This window comes from Punica granatum, chromosome 8, assembly GCF_007655135.1.
Source record: "Punica granatum isolate Tunisia-2019 chromosome 8, ASM765513v2, whole genome shotgun sequence".
NCBI classification, from domain to species: domain Eukaryota; kingdom Viridiplantae; phylum Streptophyta; class Magnoliopsida; order Myrtales; family Lythraceae; genus Punica; species Punica granatum.
The window spans coordinates 26,108,242-26,128,543 of record NC_045134.1 but is presented as its reverse complement, the minus strand read 5'-3'; the positions used below and the strand labels follow the sequence as shown (position 1 = coordinate 26,128,543).

The window sequence follows — 20,302 nt, the reverse complement described above, 5'->3', positions numbered from 1 at the left end:
CTCAATCTTATCGAATTCGAGTCAAGCCAAACCGAATAGTCTCACGGGCCAAGTTTTGAGCCTGAGTGTGCTCAACTCGAGCAGCTCGCGAGTCTTATTGAGTCTAATCCCATTTATCATATAAAATTATCTAGGCTCAGCCCGCATGATAAATTTAAATCCACACGATAAACCCAAACCTACTATATTATTATTATTATTATTATTACTATTATTATTTTTTCTTTAATTGAAAAAAAATATTTTCTCTTCTAAGTCGAGCTCGAGCCTATTGAGCTTATCGAGGCCGAGCTACTCGAGTTTGAAAAAATTGACGAGCCGAGCTGGAGTTGCTCTAAATGCTCATGAACCAAGCTCGAGCTTGCCTCTCCAAGCTCGATCGAATTAGAGCCGAGCTCGAGCCCCTCTTTTTCGAGGTCCATTGCATGAGAAGAGGCCACGTGTCCCCCCCTTTTCTCCCCAATTCTCCTCCATTTCTTCCTCATTTTAAATAGTTTTCCTATAAAGTTTTTATCTTTTTTCTATTTTTATCTCCTTCGTTTAATTTCTTTTCACGTCCTTTAAAAGAATTTCAAAACTAGCCCTTTAGCCCACGTGTTGCGGTGGTAGTTTTGTGTGCTTTTTTTAGTAATTTTTTAAAAAAATTGTTTTAAAGAAATAATTCATCAAAAATAAATGAATGAAAAGGTACGCGATAATTTTAAAATATTATTATGACAATTTATGTAATTTGACTCGGGGTGTACTCGAGGTTCGTGTATATGCTTTAATGCAATATCGTGAAAAGACACTTCACCATGAACTAAGGGTTTAGGAAAAATGCTTACACGGGACGATATCGTGGATATAGTTTGAATTAATATATATGTAGATTAACATATATATATATATATATGTATAACCAAAACGTGGCAGATCTTGTTAAAGTGGAGTTGATATCATTCTCGTACTCAATTGCTTTATTTTTGTACAAAATCATACTCAACAACTTTTTTTTTATATACGAATAGTGAAAATTGAAAGGAAGAAATGGGTGTCATTGGTCGGTTATAATTTTTTTATTGTGATATCATGGATTATAAGCGAATTAATCAATTCTTTCTTCTATCTTTTTTTATAGCAACAAATAATATAATAGAATGGGTTAATTTCTTTAAACTAATTGTGTCAAACTAAAATTTAGTTCTAGGGGTTAATTTGGGACTTTATCGCTCAATTTGGTTTCGCAGTTAAAATCACAAAAAATTTTACTTTAACTTTAACTCAACATACTATACAATGAAAATTAATATTTTCCAAGTCAAAAATTTTAACTTTAACTTTAACTCAACATACTACATAATCATTTTTCATTTTTCACAATCAAAATCAAAATTACTTTAACTCCGAAACCAAACGCACCATATATAACAATATAGGTGGTTAACAAAAACAATTATAGTATAGTATTATAATTCGAGAAGTAACGACATGAGCATATAAATAATATACTTATTGACTACGAATAATATATTTGTGACTAGAATAACCCTCGTAAGATTATAGTAACACTACTTTATAATAAATATGGATTAATTTAAGTTGTTTGACGATTATCCTAGCTAATCTATTCCATCAATAAGTGCTTAAAATAACAATTCGTATATTACTAGATTTTTATCAAATGGTCAAGAAACGAGTTAAAATTCTCATTTTTAATTATTCATATATTATTCTCATTATGCCCATTAGGAATGAGCGTCATCTGATTAAATGGACTATTTGGACCCGCAACAATGCGCGGGTGTTGAACCTAATTAGTTGTGCTGGGCATGGATTTATCAAAGCCCGGGGTTACGGCTGGGCTCCCATTAAAAATGGAATAAAACTTGGGCTTAGTTGTTGGGCTTGAACCTGGGCCCATGTAGTAAGTCGGTCCAGTTCCCTATTCAGCACCCGAAAACGGAAAAGAAAGGTGTTTCCTCGGATCTTCAACAGAGCATGTTGTTATTGGCTTGCCCGGTCGGAGTCGGAGAGCAGCGACACCGACGGCCTCCATTGAATCCCGGCGGCGGCAAAGCGTTCTCTCCTTAGAGCTTCGACCCATTCTCCACCACCGGCTCCTCTTCTCCCCCATAGCTACCTTGAGCTCTGTTGATTGAGCTGGGACCCCAGTCGCCTCGCCAGCTTCATCATCATCTTCTTCTTCCAGGGACAAAACCCCGAACGCAGGCACAGGAAAGTTCTGTCTTTCCGGCTCAGACGTAAGAGCATCTTCTTCTTCAATTGCGCTACCAGCTCCAATAGCAAAGACCGATGCGGTGGTAATGCCGTTGCTTCTGATCTCTCTGCTCTTGCTGATACCAGAAATTCGAAAGAACTCATATACGGAACGAGGGCGACCCGTGGAAATACATCGGTTTCTTACTCGTGCAAAGGAACGCCTCCATAGTTTAACACAGACCCACGAGCTACCGTTGCCGGCGAACCAGCTTCTCCTGAGATTCAAGAATTCAACTTGGTGGCGTACGGCACTCTCTCTTTCCCACAGAAGGTAATCGGCTTACTCGAGTTTCAGCGTAGAGAGGAGCCCTATCTTGCTGGGGAAAGCTTGGGGAGCCCCTGTTTTATTCCAGAAAAAGCGGGAGCCTTGTGCATTGATTATCGGGCGCTCAACAAGGTAACGTAACCATCAAGAACAATTTCCCTTGACGCGTAGTGTTGAAAATTTGACTCCGCGAGAAATTGAGCAAAAAGCTGCCGAATTGGCCTATTTCTTGCGCGTACCAATTGAAGTATTTTGAAATGAACTCGAATTGAAGAATAAATTCTTTCTCAGTGGGAGGAAAAAAAACCTTTTCGTTGGGATTGGTTCTTGCTTAGACACTACTGGACGCGTAGTGTCTAAGCTCATGACTGCGTTGGAGTTGGGTTATTCATCTGCTATGACTATTTTGCAGCTGAAATACGATGGGAAGCGAAAGCAATCTCAAAACTTGGGTTTCGGACCAGCTGATGACCCTTCTCGGGTATTCGCAGACCACCGTTGTCCAGTATGTTATCGGACTAGGTAAGTGCAGTGTTCCTTCTCCCTCCCCTCTCTCTCTCCCCCTCCCTTTTTTTTTGTGGTTCAGCTGCAATTGGTATTAGTTCCCATGTGACTTTGAGGCTGTGGTCTTGTATTTTTCAGCCAAGCAGGCATCTTCGCCTGCTGATGTTCTTGGGAAGCTGGTAGACTTCGGATTGTCATCTTCGAGTGAAACACGGGCTTTTGCCGAAGAAGTTTTTTCGAGAGTGCCACGTAAAGCAGCTTCTATGAATGTGAGTTCCTATCATCACTTAAGTCTAAGTTTTTCAGTCATCTGCTTCAGCATGCTATTGGCTATCTATCAATTAGTTTTGTTTGTAATATATGCAGATTGGATACTTAATTTGAGTTTTCATTCGTCTAATCAGCTTTATCAGAAACAAGAGAGGGAAGCTGCAATGTTCGCAAGGAAGCAGAGTACTTACGCACTGTTAGATGCCGATGACGACGATGAAGACTATGGGAATAATGCCAGTGTTGAGAAGAGGTCTTCTGGCGCTTCTGTTTCTGATACTAAGAAGGCAGATACTCATAAGAAACGTTTAAGGAAAAAGACTGAAATTCACGATGATGATGAGGAGGATGAGGTATCTGAAGAACATCATTCTTAAAGTCTGTTTATCTATTATTGAATTCTCAGGTTACTGATCTCATGCTATGATTCAGCCACCCGTGCAGTTTGATGAAGGAAGAAGGGTCAAGAGACGAACATCTCATGACCAAGAAGGTGGCTCTGAGGTATCTTTTCTTTTAACTGTTGTTGCAAGTGAATATTATGAAATCTGTGCAGAATGGTTTTCAGAGGATCAGAACTGATTTTAGTGCTGCCTGCTGTGGTTTTTTTTTTTTTTCGAAAGGTTGCATATATCTTATGAAGTGTCTAAACTTTATCTTGTCTAAATTTTGGGGTGGCTGTCCTGTCTCTGCTTTAGACATTAGTAATGATAAGTTATCCTCGGTTTCCTTTCTAAAGATTGTCATACACAATATGTCCTTTGTTCTGCAGTCAGAGGAGGAAAGAGAACGTGATCAAAGAGAAAGGGAGCAGTTGGAGCAAAATATTCGAGAACGAGATGCAGCAGGGACTCGGAAGGTATGTCCATTATTTCATGCCATTGTTTTCCCCATTTACATGGGATTTTATGGAATTGGGTTTTGCATTAAAAATCTATTCAGTTCGCTCGTTTTGGTAGCAACTAGATTTTATACCAGTGCTCTGCACGGTATTTTTAATCTTTTTGCATTATTATATTAGTACTTCTTTTCCAATAATATTATATGTATTGAAAATTTTCAAATGCATGTAGGGTTACTCATTATGAAAATTAAAAGTGATATATTAATTGAGAATCACGAATTGATAAATAATATATGAAAAGATGGGAAGTTGACTGAATATTAGAGAGAACGGGAGGAGAGGGAACAGCTGGGAGGAACAAAAGAGAAGAGAGAATAGTGGGAGGAGTGGTGAAGTGGTAGTTGTAGAAATATGTAAAATACTAATTTAACCTCAACTGTCAACTCATCTACTGGCTGTTAATTTGTGAAATTATTTTATCATGGGTATTTTGAAATTTAAAAGTCAGACAAGCTTCTTTATTCACTCTTTTTGTAATAGTATAGATTTATTTAAGTGACGGGGATAAAGGCCTGGTAGTACGTGTTAGAGGGGAAGGAACAAAATGGGAGGGAGTTGTGTCTAGCTAATATTGTAGGTTCTTGTCCATGTTGCATATGTAAATTAAGCATAAAGTCCATGTGTTTATATGTTGAATGTTGGGTATACGCATTTCATACATAGCCTCTGGTCCTTGCGAGCGCAGTTTTTCCCGAAATGTTTATACCTATGGTATATCTACCTTTACGTTCATGCATAATAGTATTTATGGTTTTCATCATGTTACTCTCATCTGTTTCTGATTCTTTTTTATGTTTTACTTTTTAAACTTCCAACAGCTTGCAGAGCCAAAATTGACACGTAAAGAAGAAGGTATGTAAGTTGAGACCAACTATAAAATAGTGCACATGTGTGCCTGTTTATGCACTTCTGTAATCTATAGTCGAGGATGTAGTTTGATGCATTTTTCCTTTTTACAGAGGAGGCACTTCGACGATCAAATGCTTTGGAATCTGATGGCACTGAAGCTTTAAGGTTTGTTCTTATGCTGAGATTGACTATGCTTTGTGTTTGTTTCCTTCTTTTCAATTGACAAGATTGCGGGAATGCAGTTGTAGGTACTCATTTTTTTTTGGTAAAATTTTTAATATGAATTCTGTAGTCTACTCTCTCTATCAAGAGTTTATTTTGATGGAGGAACTGGTGGTTAACTTGAGTTGCTGGCTATCAAAGTATGACTAGCATAATCGCTTCTAGGGTTGTCGTTTTTTAATTTCATGGTGTTAAGTAATATTAGCATATATTGGAGGAATAATAGCTATTTCGATTCCATTTTTATGTAAAATATTTCGAATTCTAATGTCTAGTCAAGCTTTGTGGATGATTTGGTCACATAAGCACCTGAAAGTTTTTTTTTTTAAACATTCTGCACCTCATAAATGTAACAATTAACACGCTCTCAAAGTCTGAAAGTATATGCATTTTTATGCAAAAGTTTGGAACTGGTTTATTACTATTATTTTTTTTCTTTGGGTGGTTTTGTTAAGGAACTTTCAGGATATGACATTTTGCTGGTGGTTCGGCTTTTTATTCTCGCTGTGGTGTACTTATACTGATGGCATTCTCTTTTTCTGTACTTCTAGAAAAGTTTCAAGGTGGGAATATCTCAAAAAGCGAGAGCAGAAGAAGCTGGAGGAGATCAGGTATGGGATAGTGAGACTTGCTAAGATGTCGTGCAACCTTTTCAATTCTCAGTACTGTTGCATTTTGTACCTACATTCCCTATATGCTGCTGGTTATTTATCGTCGCTGAAGTATTTCCATGTTAATTTTATTGCAGGGATGATTTAGAGGATGAGCAGTATTTATTTGCAGGTGTAAAGCTTACAGCGGAGGAAGAGCGTCTCTTCAGGTAACTGATTACATGATGATGGGAAGTGGTGTTATCTTGCATATTTACCTTTGTTTGCATACTATATGAGATTTTATTCTCTTATAAAACAAGTAATCTATAACAGAATTGGTTGATGGTAGGCTATATCATAAGTTAATCTTTTAGACCTTCAATGAAATGAATTGATCTGTCATATGTCATTCTTTGATCTTGCTTTTTGTCAGAGATGAGGTAAATCAAGTTTGCAAGAAGCAAGTCTCCTCCCTATATATTGTCATTCTTTATTCTGATAAATTAGCAGCATATGAGATGCCCAGTCCAATGTATTTAGCCTAGTTAACTTTGCTGCATCAGTTTTATTGAACGGTAGCATATTTTGGGCCGATAGAGCCACTAGATGGAAATTAATATTCATGGTACAGTATGTCTGTTTCTTTTGTGGTACAAAGAGAGACTACTCAAATAACTGCCGGTCATTGCTGAGTCAGTGAATTGCTATTGACAATGGCCTATTCTCTCTATCTTTTTTTTTTCTTTTTTTCCCTTGTAAGAGCCACTAGATGGAAATTAATATTCATGGTACAGTATGTCTGTTTCTTTTGTGGTACAAAGAGAGACTACTCAAATAACTGTCGGTCATTGCTGAGTCAGTGAATTGCTATTGACAATGGCCTATTCTCTCTATCTTTTTTTTCTTTTTTTCCCTTGTAGACGCAAGAAAGAGATAGTTGAGCTCGCAACGAAGTACCAAGAAGATCTTGACAGCAGGGATGAGGTACTTTATATATCTCCTTTATTTTATTTTATTCTTTTGGCTGCAAATGTCCCTTTCCCCAATGTCTAGAATTACTGTTTAATATATGTTCTTGATCCATTATTATTCTGCCAGTTTCATTTTTTTAGATAGTATAACTGAATGGTCTGTGTGTACTTTATCTCTTGATTGGAATTATTAAACGAAATTATTGCTCGTGGTAAATTAGATAATTGTTATATTCATTAAAAGAAAAGAATCCTTTCACGTCATTCTACCTGAAATAATGCTGACTATCATGCCCATGCATGTTGATATTTTGAAACATTTTGTGCATGAAAAAATAACAGAAGCAGATAATAATTCTTCAAATTACTGAGACCTATTAAACAATCACTGTTCCATGTATGTGGACCATCTGCTGAACTTTGATGATTACTTGAGTATGTTAACATTCATTAAAATAAAAGAATCCTTTCACGTCATTCTACCTGAAATAATGCTGACTATCATGCCCATGCATGTTGATATTTTGAAACATTTTGTGCATGAAAAAATAACAGAAGCAGATAATAATTCTTCAAATTACTGAGACCTATTAAACAATCACTGTTCCATGTATGTGGACCATCTGCTGAACTTTGATGATTACTTGAATATGTTAACCTATCAATCTTTCTATTGTACAGTGATCCTCATTTCTTTTTGCGAATGGTGTCATTGAAGTAGTGAGGAAATATTTATTCTATGATTCTCAATCTTGCTGAATTTTTAATAAGAAAAAGGAAGAATGAGACAAAAAGTAGAGGCACTATGGGAATAATAGAAACCATTCTTTTTTAGTTTGCTGTATTCAGTTCATGTCATGGTCAACTAATTGTGAATTCCTGTTTGTTCTTTCCTTGAATTGCAGTATCGGATCCCTGATGCTTATGATCAAGAAGGACGTGTTGATCAGGAAAAGAGATTTGCTGTGGCTATGCAGCGTTACAGGTTGGTGTACTTGTAGAATTATTAGAATGGTTAAATACAATATTTTGTTTGCCCTAGTGTCTCATAGTTGCTGCAGTTTATTTAGCTGTCACTATTTTTTTGAGCAATGCAGAGACACAGATGCTGCAGAGAAGATGAATCCATTTGCTGAACAAGAAGCCTGGGAAGAATACCAGACTGGTAATTACTGGTTTATTTAGTATTTTCCTATCATACATATTCCTTTTTTTTTTTTTGGGCATGGTAACAGTGCCCGCCATTTTGCAGAAAAGGCTACTTTGAAGTTTGGTTCCAAGGATAAAAAGCTAGCTTCTGATGAATATGAGTATGTTCAGCTGGCCTCTAATCTCCATAATATGTTCCTTGTCCTCCCCTTTTTCATGACTCTATTTATGATAAAGATGTGGGTGCGATTTTATCTTTTCATGTAGGAGGAGTTAATTTCTTGTGGTTATGGTTTTTTGTGGTACAGGTACGTTTTTGAGGACCAGATAGAGTTTATAAAGGCAAATGTGCTGGCTGGTGAGAATGTATGTCTACTGTCTTTTGTTAATTGTTTAATTTCAGGTTTTTGACTGTGATTTGCATCTGATATTCTTTGGTACTGATACAGTATGAAGGGCAACTTCCTGAATCCCCTGATGAATCCAAGGTTCAATCTGCATTAGAAAAGCTTCAGGTTCGCATTTGATTATTAGTTTCTCTTGAATTTATCATGTTAGATTATGTGAAATTTTGACTTACAGCAGTAAGAAGAATTTTCAGCTCCAGATCATTTCAAAAAGCTTACGATTTAATATCTTCACTGCACCTTAACTTTCTCAGGAGGACCGCAAAAAGTTGCCCATTTATCCTTATAGAGAGGAGTTACTTCAAGCAATTGAAACTCATCAGGTACTTGTCTTTGGCCTTTTATTTTATATTCGGTTCTGATGCATCCAATTTTCTGCTTTAAGACATGCATGTCCTCTCCTATGCACTAATTTATTATTATTATTATTATTATTATTATTATTTTTTGGGGGTTGGGGCTAATATCTTATATACTCCAACTTAACGCAGCCATGTGAGTGGTTATAGCCCTTGTGCTTGAGCATGTGTTCTTTCTTCTCATGTTTATTATAATTGGTTTCTGTAGGTTCTTATCATCGTTGGGGAGACCGGATCTGGGAAGACTACTCAGATTCCTCAATACCTCCATGAGGCTGGCTACACTAAAAAGGGAAAGGTGTGCTATTATTTTGTTTTGTAGGATCTCCTATTGCGTGTTTGTTACTTTCTTTAGAGATCTCATTGTATTGTTTTAAATTGAGCACTCTTATGAATATGCTGGTATTCCTTGTATGGAGCTCAACCTGTGTAGCAGCATGATATATATTCACTATTTAATGATCAGGGAGAAAAATGGACATAGAAAATTGGTCAACTTTTCAAATTGGTATCTAGCCACTGCATTGAACCTAGTTCCTGGGGCTCAAGAAAATAGAAGGCAAGCCATATGTCCGTACATTAAATAATCATATTTATGTGGGAGAATGGCAAGTAATAGTATCTTGTGTTTGCTTAGGAAAAGGAAAGAGAATGAGCAATGCCTAGTCTTTGGTTCTTCAAGTCTCTGAGATATATTGGTTTGATCATGTTGGAGTTATTGAAGCATTCGCCTGTTCATTATGTTACTTTCCAGGAGTAGTTTTTCTAAAGTACTGATGACTTTTTGTCTTGTTTTGCTCTTTACAGATTGCATGCACCCAACCACGTAGAGTTGCTGCGATGAGTGTGGCAGCTCGAGTTTCACAAGAAATGGGTGTCAAGCTTGGGCACGAGGTATACTGTTTTCTTTGTAATTTGCTATTGACTATCTTCTTTATAATTTGTCAATATTTTCTTACTTTCTCGTTGAAGTGCTTGGAGTACTATGGGCATAGTCAATCTAGCATCCTTCTTCATTTAATACTCTTGAGTGCTTTCTAGTTTGCCTCCCCAATTCTCGGGCAGTTACATCTGGGAGCTTGCAACATGTTGCCATGAGCATTTGGATGTATTGAATAAATTGCTGAATAATTAGTTTAATTACCAGCTAAAAACTGATACATTGAGGACTTAGGTAGCCACAGCTGTTAGGATATCGTGGTGTCTGGGTATGCAAGGGAGTGTATGGAATTTTTTTTTTTAGTTTCATCATAGAACTGTTCGCTTTACAATGATTATGTGTAATACAACACCGACACATATCGTCTTGCATTTAGTGATCCATTCGGCTTTCTTCTTAGCTGAAGGAAATATAATGTTTCAACTGTGATTGACAGGTTGGTTATTCCATCCGTTTTGAAGATTGCACTTCTGAGAAGACGATTTTGAAATACATGACAGATGGAATGTTGCTGCGTGAATTCTTGGGGGAGCCAGATCTAGCTAGCTACAGGTGAGCATCTCATTCTCCCTGTTGAAATTTGTTATCTTGATTAATGTTATTGTTGCCACTTACATATGGTCATATTTTCAGTGTCGTGATGGTCGATGAAGCTCATGAAAGAACACTTTCGACTGATATTTTGTTTGGCTTGGTTAAGGTAAGTAGTCCGCCAAATAATTTTTTTTTCCAAGTCATGCACAAAATACATCAAAAATTGGGAGTAGATAGGATTCTCTGCTCCTTGGATCAATCTGGACCTCCCGCCCTTGTATTGACCACAAATTATCCTGCTCAATTATGTGCATATCAGCATCTCTTAGAGTTTTGTTCTGGTAACAATACCTTGTTTGTGTTAGGCAGAGTTTAACATTGTATACCTCAAAGTACTTACTGACTTTGACTCTTCTGAATGATAGGACATTTCCCGCTTTAGGCCTGATCTGAAGCTTCTCATTTCAAGTGCAACCCTCGATGCAGAAAAGTTCAGCGATTTTTTCGACATGGCTCCAATTTTCAAATTTCCAGGAAGACGTTATCCTGTCGATATTCAGTACACTAAAGCACCTGAAGCTGATTACTTAGATGCAGCTGTTGTCACTGCCCTTCAAATCCATGCTCAGTATCCTCCTGGAGATATTCTGGTTTTTCTAACTGGTCAGGAAGAAATCGAAGCTGCAGAAGAGATAATGAAGCAACGGACAAGGGGCTTAGGGACCAAGATTGCTGAACTCATCATATGTCCTATATATGCCAATTTGCCTACGGAGCTGCAAGCCAAGATCTTTGAACCAACACCAGAAGGGGCACGAAAGGTGGTCCTAGCTACAAATATCGCGGAGGCATCTCTAACCATTGATGGAATAAAATATGTGATTGATCCAGGGTTTTCCAAGATGAAAGCGTACAACCCAAGAACTGGAATGGAGTCATTGCTAGTCACTCCTATTTCCAAAGCCTCTGCAAATCAAAGAGCTGGTCGTGCTGGAAGAACGGGTCCTGGAATTTGCTTCCGCTTGTACACGATGTATTCTTATCAGACCGAATTGGAAGATAACACGACTCCTGAGATTCAAAGAACCAACCTTGCAAATGTTGTCTTGACGCTAAAGAGCCTTGGTATCCATGACCTGTTAAATTTTGATTTTATGGATCCTCCCCCTTCAGAAGCTTTATTGAAAGCCTTAGAGATGCTTTATGCACTCGGTGCTCTGAATAAACTTGGGGAGTTAACAAAAAGTGGGAGGCGGATGGCTGAATTTCCCCTCGATCCTATGCTTTCGAAGATGATTGTGGCTTCTGACAAGTACAAGTGCTCGGATGAGGTCATTTCTATTGCAGCAATGCTTTCAGTTGGGAATTCCATCTTTTACCGACCAAAGGACAAACAAGTCCATGCTGATAATGCTCGGTTAAATTTTCATCTTGGGAACGTGGGGGACCACATTGCCCTGCTTAAGGTATGTTCATGGAATCCATCTCTTAGACTTGATTTGGCAGAGTGGCTGCCAGTTGATTGGTTTAACCATTTTATTCATCTGATACTTTCTGTCATATATTTTATGTAACAATTGAATTCAATGGATACCTTGACTCGTAGTTGGACTATGTTTGGGTCATTGATGGTTTTTTTTTTTTTCCATTCAACCGTTATGTGATTTGTTATTCATTTTATTGGTTCACTGATGTCAATTCAGGTATACAATTCTTGGAAAGAGACAAATTACTCCACGCAATGGTGCTATGAGAATTACATACAGGTAATATAGTTCCGTACATAATATAGGTCTCCCGTTTACTTTTCGATGTAAAACAACGGGATGACTCTGTTATTATGCTATTAAATTGCTATGCTAAGTTGATTAATCACAGTTATGTTTAGCTATTCAAAAAATATATATACATATATTCTTTGCGGTCTTTTGAGATTGTTTTCCCTTTATCTCTTCATTTTGTTTTTTCACTGACTAACTTTTCCTTTATCTCTTGTTTCTATAGTTAGATCGCAATGCTATGTTTTAATCGTAATAGGTTTTCTTTAACGATATGAGTAGAAACAGAATGCTATAAGCAGTTGACAATTTATATTAGATAGACTATTGTCTATAACTGGTTAGCAAATGGAAGAGTACACTTTCATACTAGAACCAGTAGATATTTGTTCACCTCACTGTCTTATTAGAGTTTGTGGCCGGTGATTCTTATATCACTTTGCACTTGATTTTTTGACAGGTCAGGAGCATGAAACGTGCTAGGGACATCCGTGACCAGTTGGAGGGCCTCTTGGAAAGGGTTGAAATTGAGATGACCTCCAATCTCAATGATTTAGATGCCATTAAGAAGTCGATTATATCTGGTAAGAGTATCTTTGTCTGTTCCGTTCGATATTTGACTTGATATCTAATTTTTCCCTTGTTTATGTATATAGCAATTGGGTCGGTTAACACTAATTTTCTTTCTTTTTAACAATTTCGCCTTTTACTACCAGGTTTTTTCCCTCATTCTGCACGACTCCAGAAAAATGGATCCTACAAGACTGTCAAACATTCACAAACTGTGCATATTCACCCAAGTTCAGGGCTGGCACAGGTATGCTTCCCTCTCTGTTTTGCTTCTATGGCCTATGCCTTTGGATGTTGATGCAGTTACAACGCCTGCCAATATTGTAATTAGAAGGATTATTAGGAGGGCTTAGCAAAACGTATAATTGGAATATTGATCCATCAAGCTATAACTCAACACCCTGCCGTATTGGTGCTTGGTTGCTAGGGTCTTTTGAATGTTGCATGATTCTGGGCACTGGTCTGTGTATGTAAAATATATATATATATATATATATAAAACTATTCACCAAAAAAAAAAAAGAACAGAGAATTTATTATCTTATCAAAGACAAGCTAGGATATCTAAGAGAAACCCTCTAAATGGCTCAAAATAGGATTATAAGAAAACAAGACTTGACACCCCCTTCCATGTTTTAGAGCCATAGCTGTTCGAGGGAATTTAACTCATAAATATCAGTCTCTCCCTTCACCTTCTTTTCATTTTTCCCCCCCAAATAAATTTCAATCTTGCCTTTTCAGGTCTCTGTCCAGAATTCTCATTTCTTTCCATCTCTACTTCTTTCCAATTTCTCTTCCTCCTTATGGTAATAGGTATCTGACTTGGCTGCTAGGTTACATTGATATATTGTTTTATAATTAGGGTTTGTACCAATATGTTAGCGGGTAAAGCTGAACGCTGTCTGGTTTTTGTTAGGAAAAATTATGTTGCTTTGTTTAATATAGAAACTCGAGGACTTTCGGCAATTGTGGTGTTGACTTATTTGGCAAGTACTTCTTCGTCTTGTAGGCACTTCCAAGATGGGTTGTATATCATGAATTGGTTTTGACCACTAAGGAGTACATGAGACAGGTAATCCTCTTAAAAAACTCCTTTCAACTTGTTTTCTCATCTCCTGATGTTGAGCTTTTCCTTTTATTTTTTTTTTTGTGGGTCTGTGCTTGTTAGCTAAATCGGCAAGGTTAATTTTCAGGTGACTGAATTGAAGCCAGAGTGGTTGGTCGAGATTGCCCCTCATTACTACCAGCTAAAAGACGTTGAAGATCGTAAGATCTCCCTCCCTCCTTGTTTACATAAGCTAGTGCTCCTCAAATTAACATTTGAAGTAGGTACAAACAAAATAAATGATCTTTGAAGTTAGATGTAGGATACGAGGATCGTCTTTTACATTCACATCGTCCATTTGCTGTTTATCTAGATTCTTGTGAAAATTTTCCTGCATATTTGCTGAATAAGCATATTGCAAGCATAATATATGTTTGACAAATCAATCTGTGGATAGTTTACGAATTTTCAAAGCAAAAGATGTTGCTGTGATAAAATTTGCTTCTGCTTATTGCCCGTGGAATACAATAATGTCTGCATTTACAGTAAACAACTTTTCTCGCGTTATCGAAATGCGGTAGTAATGATACTAATGAATTTTCCTCTCTGTGGCAGCAACATCCAAGAAAATGCCCAAACTGCCCCCTTAAGGACAAAGCATGATATATTCACAAGCAGCATAGCAGTCAGCGGAGAAACTGTACCCGAGCATTGTCAGCGGAGGCGTCATGTTTGCTCTGTACATATCTCCAGAGAAACGTTAGGGAAAGGACGAGATGGTTTAGTCGGCTCTGGAGCTGTTAACTGTAAATATGTTTGTGTAGGTTTCTAATGGATGTTCTCCATTGAAATTTTGAAGGTGGTTCTGTTCTTCGAGAAATTTGATATACGACGCTGCTTCTTATTCACGTACAAAGCGAGGAGATGTACCCTAACGAGTGGTATTCCAAGTATTACAAGGAGATGCTCTGATTCATGAGATTTATGCAGAAGCTTCTGCAGGTGGCCTCCCTGTCTTGTCCCCTTTGTTATGTTGTGGTTCGTGTTTTTGTCCTATAAATAAACGGAAAGTCTAACGTGACATGACACCGGGATCATGATCGTCCATAACGCATGGGCCTTGAGTGGGTCTCACGGATGAACGGACGGGATGGTTGTGTGTCATGTGAGATTTTTCAATAAATAAATAATAAATCTAGGACTGAACCAAAACTCTTCCTAAATGGACTTGTGGGATTATGCTGGGACTCAAATCAATTTGGCTTGTTCATGGATATAATGTAGTAATTCGACTAGCTTCGAGACCGGCTACACTAGAAAGTGGTCGGGCTGGCGCAAGTTCTATTGTTTTGAGACCCCGAGGACGTAAAATGTATCGCATACCAGAAACGAAAAAAACCTTATTACGATTGAACTAGTCATCTTGTTGTATATTCTTAGAAAAAAGAAAATATCGTTTATAAGATATAAACCACCATAGAAGAACTCACATGAAGTTCTTATTCTGTAGATAAAAGCCAGAAACAGTACATGTAATATGATAGTAACTATAAACCTAGTACTAATAACACTAACAAATAATGATGATGATATGATGATTTAATAATGATAATAATAATAATAATGATATGGCTTTTCGACTATATAAATATAACGCCTCTGACTCTCGATCTTTCTCAGCATATTGATATCTAAAGATATTAAAGAATGAGAAAATCAGAACATAAAGTTAGAAAAAGCAAAGACGCACTTGAAAGCTTTAAACCTTTCCCTCCCCTATTATTATTGCCCTCACGCCAAGGCAGGCATGTCCTTCAGCCACGGATCCAGCGGCTTCCCGATCGAGTACACGATAAAACCCAGCTCCCTCAGCTTCTCCGCATCGACAACGTTCCTCCCGTCAAACACGAAAGCCGGCTTCCGCATGCTCTCATAGATCTTCTCATAATCGAGCCTCTTGAACTCGTCCCACTCAGTCAGGATGCAAAGCCCGTGCGCGTCCCTCGCCGCCTGGTACGGGTCCCACACCACGCTCACTTGCTTGATCGAGGTCGGGCTCACGGGCTGGAGGTGGATCGGGTGGTCCCAGTCAAACTTGCCCATCGAGAGGTCCCGCTGGATCTGGTCCTCTGTGACCTGCGGGTCGTAAATACTCAAGCTCGCCTTGTCCCCCAAAAGGCCCTTGCAGACGTCGATTGCTGGGGTCTCCCTCGTGTCCCCAGTGTCCTTCTTGAAGGCAAACCCGAAGATCGCGATCTTCTTCCCCGAGACGGTATTGAACATGGACGAGACGACCCGGTTGACAAACCGGCTCTTCTGGTAATCGTTCACCTTGATGACCTGTTTCCAGTAACAGGCAACCTCACTGAGGCCATTGCACTCACAAATGTAGACGAGGTTAAGGATGTCCTTTTGGAAGCATGAACCACCGAAACCGACACTTGCGTTCAGGAACTTGGGCCCGATCCTCGAGTCCTTCCCAATAGCATATGAGACCTCAGACACATCAGCCCCGGTAGCCTCGCAGAGTGCCGACATGGCATTCACAGATGAGATCCTCTGCGCCAGAAACGCGTTAGCTGCGAGCTTCGACAGCTCGGCGGACCAGAGATTGGTCGTGATGATCCTTTCCTCTGGGACCCACTGGGCATAGACATCCTTCAATGCCTTAATTGCCTTCTGCCCATCCGGAGTTTCTCGCCCTCCGATGAGAACCCGGTCAGGATTCAGGAGGTCCTGAATTGCAGTCCCCTCGGCGAGAAATTCAGGGTTTGAAAGGATCTGGTAGTTGATCCCCTTGCTGTTGTGGGTCAGGATCTTCTCTATCGCCTCAGCAGTCTTAACAGGGACAGTCGATTTCTCCACCACGATCTTGTCTGACTTTGCAACATCAGCGATCATACGTGCAGCGCTCTCCCAGTAGGTCAAGTCTGCAGCTTTCCCTGCCCCAAGGCCACGGGTCTTAGTTGGGGTGTTCACCGACACAAAGATTATGTCAGCCTCTGAGACATGTTTCTCAACATTGGTGCTGAAGAAGAGGTTTCTTCCCCGGCACTGCTGCACAACCTCGTCCAGCCCAGGCTCGTAGATGGGGAGATGGTCGCTATTCCAAGCATTGATCCGAGGGACCGAGATGTCCACAACAACCACCTCAACCGAGGGGCACTTGAGGGCAATGACCGCCATGGTGGGGCCCCCAACATAGCCGGCTCCGATGCAGCAGATCTTCACCATCGTGTGATCGACAAGTCAAACGGCCTGGAAGATAGGAAAAGAAGAGGAAGCCATTGGTGTTTTACTTTCCATTAACAGACAAGTTCTCGAACAAGTGAGCTTCAATTCTTAAGCATGGACGTATACAGAAAATCTACTCTTCCACCTATTCGTAGATGCATATATTGATCGAGAAAGATTGTAGGAGATTCCAAATCCCGAAGAAATTATTACATGCTACATATTCTACAATTTACGCAAAAAAACACTCGAACCAACAGCAGAACAAGCAGCAACCTCTCTGATTGATTTCGAGACAATGGAAGAGGAAAAGCTTAACCGAAAGCAAACCGAATCAATCTCACTGCAACAAACCCCGGAAAGTCAGAACTTAGAGAGTTGATCAGATAAACACGAAAATGATAATATTATCGAATTCGCTATACTACTACTACCTTAGGGAGAATATATATAGAGGGGGAACTCAGAGCCCTTTCAGATGGAATTAAAATGCTAGAAAGAGTGCCTAAAGCGGGAACTTAAATACTCCAAGCATTAAAACCCTGCCAACCCTAAGATCTACGTTACAGTAGTGATCTTTCACAGGATAAAGCAAAGTCAGATCAGATCACCAGAAGGGGGCTCCGAACCTGAACGTTCAACACGTTTCGTGATAAATGTATACCTTTTAGTGACAAACAAGGGAAGGTTTTAGCCGCTTGTTTTTCCTTCGAACAGGGGGAACTGAAAAAACCGAATGCCCTTTGTACCATAGTAATTAATATATATATATATATATATATATATTAAAAAGGAGGCGGATTTTCAGCAATTAGATCGCGCCGAACCTATGAATTAGTATTAATCACACGCGAGTATTTACCATAATATCAATTAATTACAATAATTTATCTTTTTTTGTCCCCACATCAACGATTTTTCTCATAAGTAGCTGGAAAGAAAGTCCAAATCAACGACCCTTTGTTTTTTCTCATAAAAACACTTTCCTCGGAAAAAATCTGTATTTTATATTTCAAAGAGGATTTTTTTCCTCGATTTATTATGAGTCTCAAATAAATCAAAATTTCTCATTATCTGATGCCGATTGGTTAATATGATAGCTAGCGACTGTAAAATAGGCCCTGAGCAATGAAACTTCGTCATGCATGCAGAATAAATTTTGCAGGAACGGTAAGCTCAAGATCCCAAAAATCAATCACAAGATTCACGACATGCATCCTGGTTTTTAGACTAAAAGGGGGCAATATTTCATTGATGTACTTTCCATAATATCCCCAGAGAAATAAAAAATTCTGCCTTCTCTGTCGAAACCCAGTTGCGTAAATAAGCCAAGCCAAGCGATTTTCCATGAAAAGGAATGAGCTTTCCAATGCGACAACAGCTATGATAATGAATTAACTGCTAAAAACAACCTCGGCAGCAAAATAGTAAAGTTTCGGAAGCTTTAATTAAGGTGCAGAAACAACGTGCTTGTCGGTGCGGAGTGACCGAGTGAGTGAGTTCAAAGCCACCCCCACCGAGATCACACCCCATGATTAGTTTTAACAGCCAAAAAAAAAAAAAGTAAACTTTTACAATACTAAGATAAGACAAATTGCACCGGAAATCATCAACTTTCAGTTCCGTCTCGAAACGTAAAATCATGAAAATTGCAAATTGCAAGGTTTCAAGGGATCAAAAGCAAAGGGAGTGAGGTGAGGTTAACGTGATGATACTCATACCTATCTGGTGCAATGCTCTTGCTCCTCTTCTATCAACTGCGTGAAGTGAAAGTGTACTGCCTCACAAGCAATTCGCAGAAGCAACAGACAGAGACAGAACAGAGGGAAAGATGAAGAAACTGTCCGATGATGTTCATTTATTTACAAATATATTTCAATTTAAATTTTTTTTTTCCTGAGATGATCATGCATGGTAAGTATATAATTACGACCCTTGTGTCCCAGCTCAAGTGACAGTCCATTGAGAAGGTGACAGCTGTCATGGCATTGCCAGCTGTACTCTCATTCCTTCTTTTGCATTTGCCAAAATGCATTCCCACACGAACAAAAATGTTGATTGAGTGATAAATATCCCATACTGTAAAGAGAAAAATACAAATTCGAATTCCAATAAACACACTTATTGGGAGGAAGAATAACTTTTAATACTCGATCTCCCGATTAAATTTATTATATTTTATTGAATTTTTAGATACTACATGTAGAAAAAAGTAATTTTCACATTTTATTATGCAGAGATCATTGAACAATCTGTCTCCATCTCTTATAGAAATTATTGCACTATCAAATATCATACCGTATCTATTTATTTTTTTTTTTAATATTGCCGACAACTTTAATGGGAACTCTTTGTTCCTCATATGTCGTGGCAACTCATTGACTGTTGATATACAATGATATTTGTTTTGTCTTCCTTCCAATGTGTCGATCGAGCAAAAGTTATAACGTTGCAGCGCGGATGTGAAATTGTTCGGGTTTCACATTACGGTCGTCATCCGACATGAGATTATCGTTAGAATATATCGAACAAGCCTAATTAGAACCCGAGGAGAAGTCCATTACTTTTCGAAAGTCTTCATTTAGGAGCCCGCCATGGGGATCGGATCGCATCATCAATTGTTCCAAAGTCTTTGATGTGAAAAAAGTTGATGTCAAGTCCACTGATTACAAGGTTGCGTCCTTGGGGCCACCTTGGGAAAGACCAAAAACTTTTCAATTTCTTGTAATATAGACCTTCAAAGTTTTTGAATCCATCCTAATATTTTGCCAAAGTTTTTCGTTGGTTACGGTTTCGCTCCCTAAACTTAATCCACATTAGTGCGTCCAGTCCGGTGGCCGTGAGATCATTAACGAGCCATTCGCGAACTAAGCTTTAACAATGATGAGCGAATCCGCCAAATTAAGCATTTTTACGACGAGTTATCAAAGTGCACGATTCTATAAAATTAGGCATTCCGGTGAAGAAAAAGTCGCATTCGATAGTGCATTTGCGGATTATTAGGCGGTTGACAAAAGTCATGAGACATAGACAACGCTAAATTCTTCTGGAAGCTCTTCCTCCAAAAATTTGATCCCATGGCAACTCTTTAGTCGCGCCAGAGATTTGAGGGCATTATTCAGCAAAAAATTATTTGAGGGCATTTTGTCACCCCGACGGTGCCGACAGCCTCCCGCACAGATGTTGAAGCCCACCATAAGGGCGACTTAGTTAAATCTAGCTCAACCGGAATCTATGTGGTTTAGTCGGGACCTGACAACATTCCGAATGACTCGGACGGATTCAAGGTGTTATCTTTCTTCCCCTTCTTAGCATGGCTAGCGGCTACGCCTATCGCACAGTCCGAAATATTGTGAAAATATTAAATGAGTAAGAACCAATCGAAATGCTTGTAAGTGAAAATCTATAAGTTTATTGTGGGGTTAATTTTTCACTTTCATGCATTG

General features: G+C 38.7%; 2 protein-coding genes across 5 annotated transcripts; one reads left to right on the top strand and one right to left on the bottom strand.

Annotated features, from left to right (window-relative positions):
• The first annotated feature begins 1,970 nt into the window (after positions 1–1,970).
• Positions 1,971–14,614, top strand: LOC116187098 (pre-mRNA-splicing factor ATP-dependent RNA helicase DEAH1). Its single transcript, XM_031515695.1, has 29 exons — positions 1,971–2,243; positions 2,347–2,659; positions 2,940–3,049; positions 3,170–3,300; positions 3,436–3,654; positions 3,734–3,805; positions 4,074–4,160; positions 5,024–5,057; positions 5,165–5,219; positions 5,828–5,887; positions 6,025–6,096; positions 6,790–6,853; positions 7,746–7,825; positions 7,938–8,005; positions 8,093–8,150; positions 8,298–8,355; positions 8,439–8,504; positions 8,651–8,719; positions 8,964–9,053; positions 9,563–9,649; positions 10,132–10,247; positions 10,329–10,395; positions 10,655–11,695; positions 11,933–11,995; positions 12,468–12,591; positions 12,724–12,824; positions 13,587–13,649; positions 13,771–13,843; positions 14,238–14,614. The coding sequence occupies exons 3-29, from the start codon at positions 2,950–2,952 to the stop codon at positions 14,270–14,272; spliced, it is 3,153 nt and encodes a 1,050-aa protein (XP_031371555.1). The 5' UTR covers positions 1,971–2,243; positions 2,347–2,659; positions 2,940–2,949; the 3' UTR covers positions 14,273–14,614.
• A 485-nt stretch (positions 14,615–15,099) lies between these two features.
• On the bottom strand, positions 15,100–18,719 carry LOC116187099 (UDP-glucose 6-dehydrogenase 3-like). 4 transcript variants are annotated; one of them, XM_031515697.1, is made up of 3 exons: positions 17,291–17,489; positions 17,133–17,199; positions 15,100–16,880 (listed from the first exon to the last, which is right to left on the bottom strand). In XM_031515697.1, the coding sequence occupies exon 3, from the start codon at positions 16,854–16,856 to the stop codon at positions 15,414–15,416; it is 1,443 nt and encodes a 480-aa protein (XP_031371557.1). In that variant the 5' UTR covers positions 16,857–16,880; positions 17,133–17,199; positions 17,291–17,489; the 3' UTR covers positions 15,100–15,413. The 4 variants fall into 4 exon arrangements, with proteins under 4 accessions (XP_031371557.1, XP_031371556.1, XP_031371559.1 ...); XM_031515696.1 differs by lacking the exons at positions 17,133–17,199; positions 17,291–17,489 and adding an exon at positions 18,578–18,719; XM_031515699.1 differs by lacking the exons at positions 17,133–17,199; positions 17,291–17,489 and adding an exon at positions 17,521–18,550.
• Positions 18,720–20,302: the final 1,583 nt, after the last annotated feature.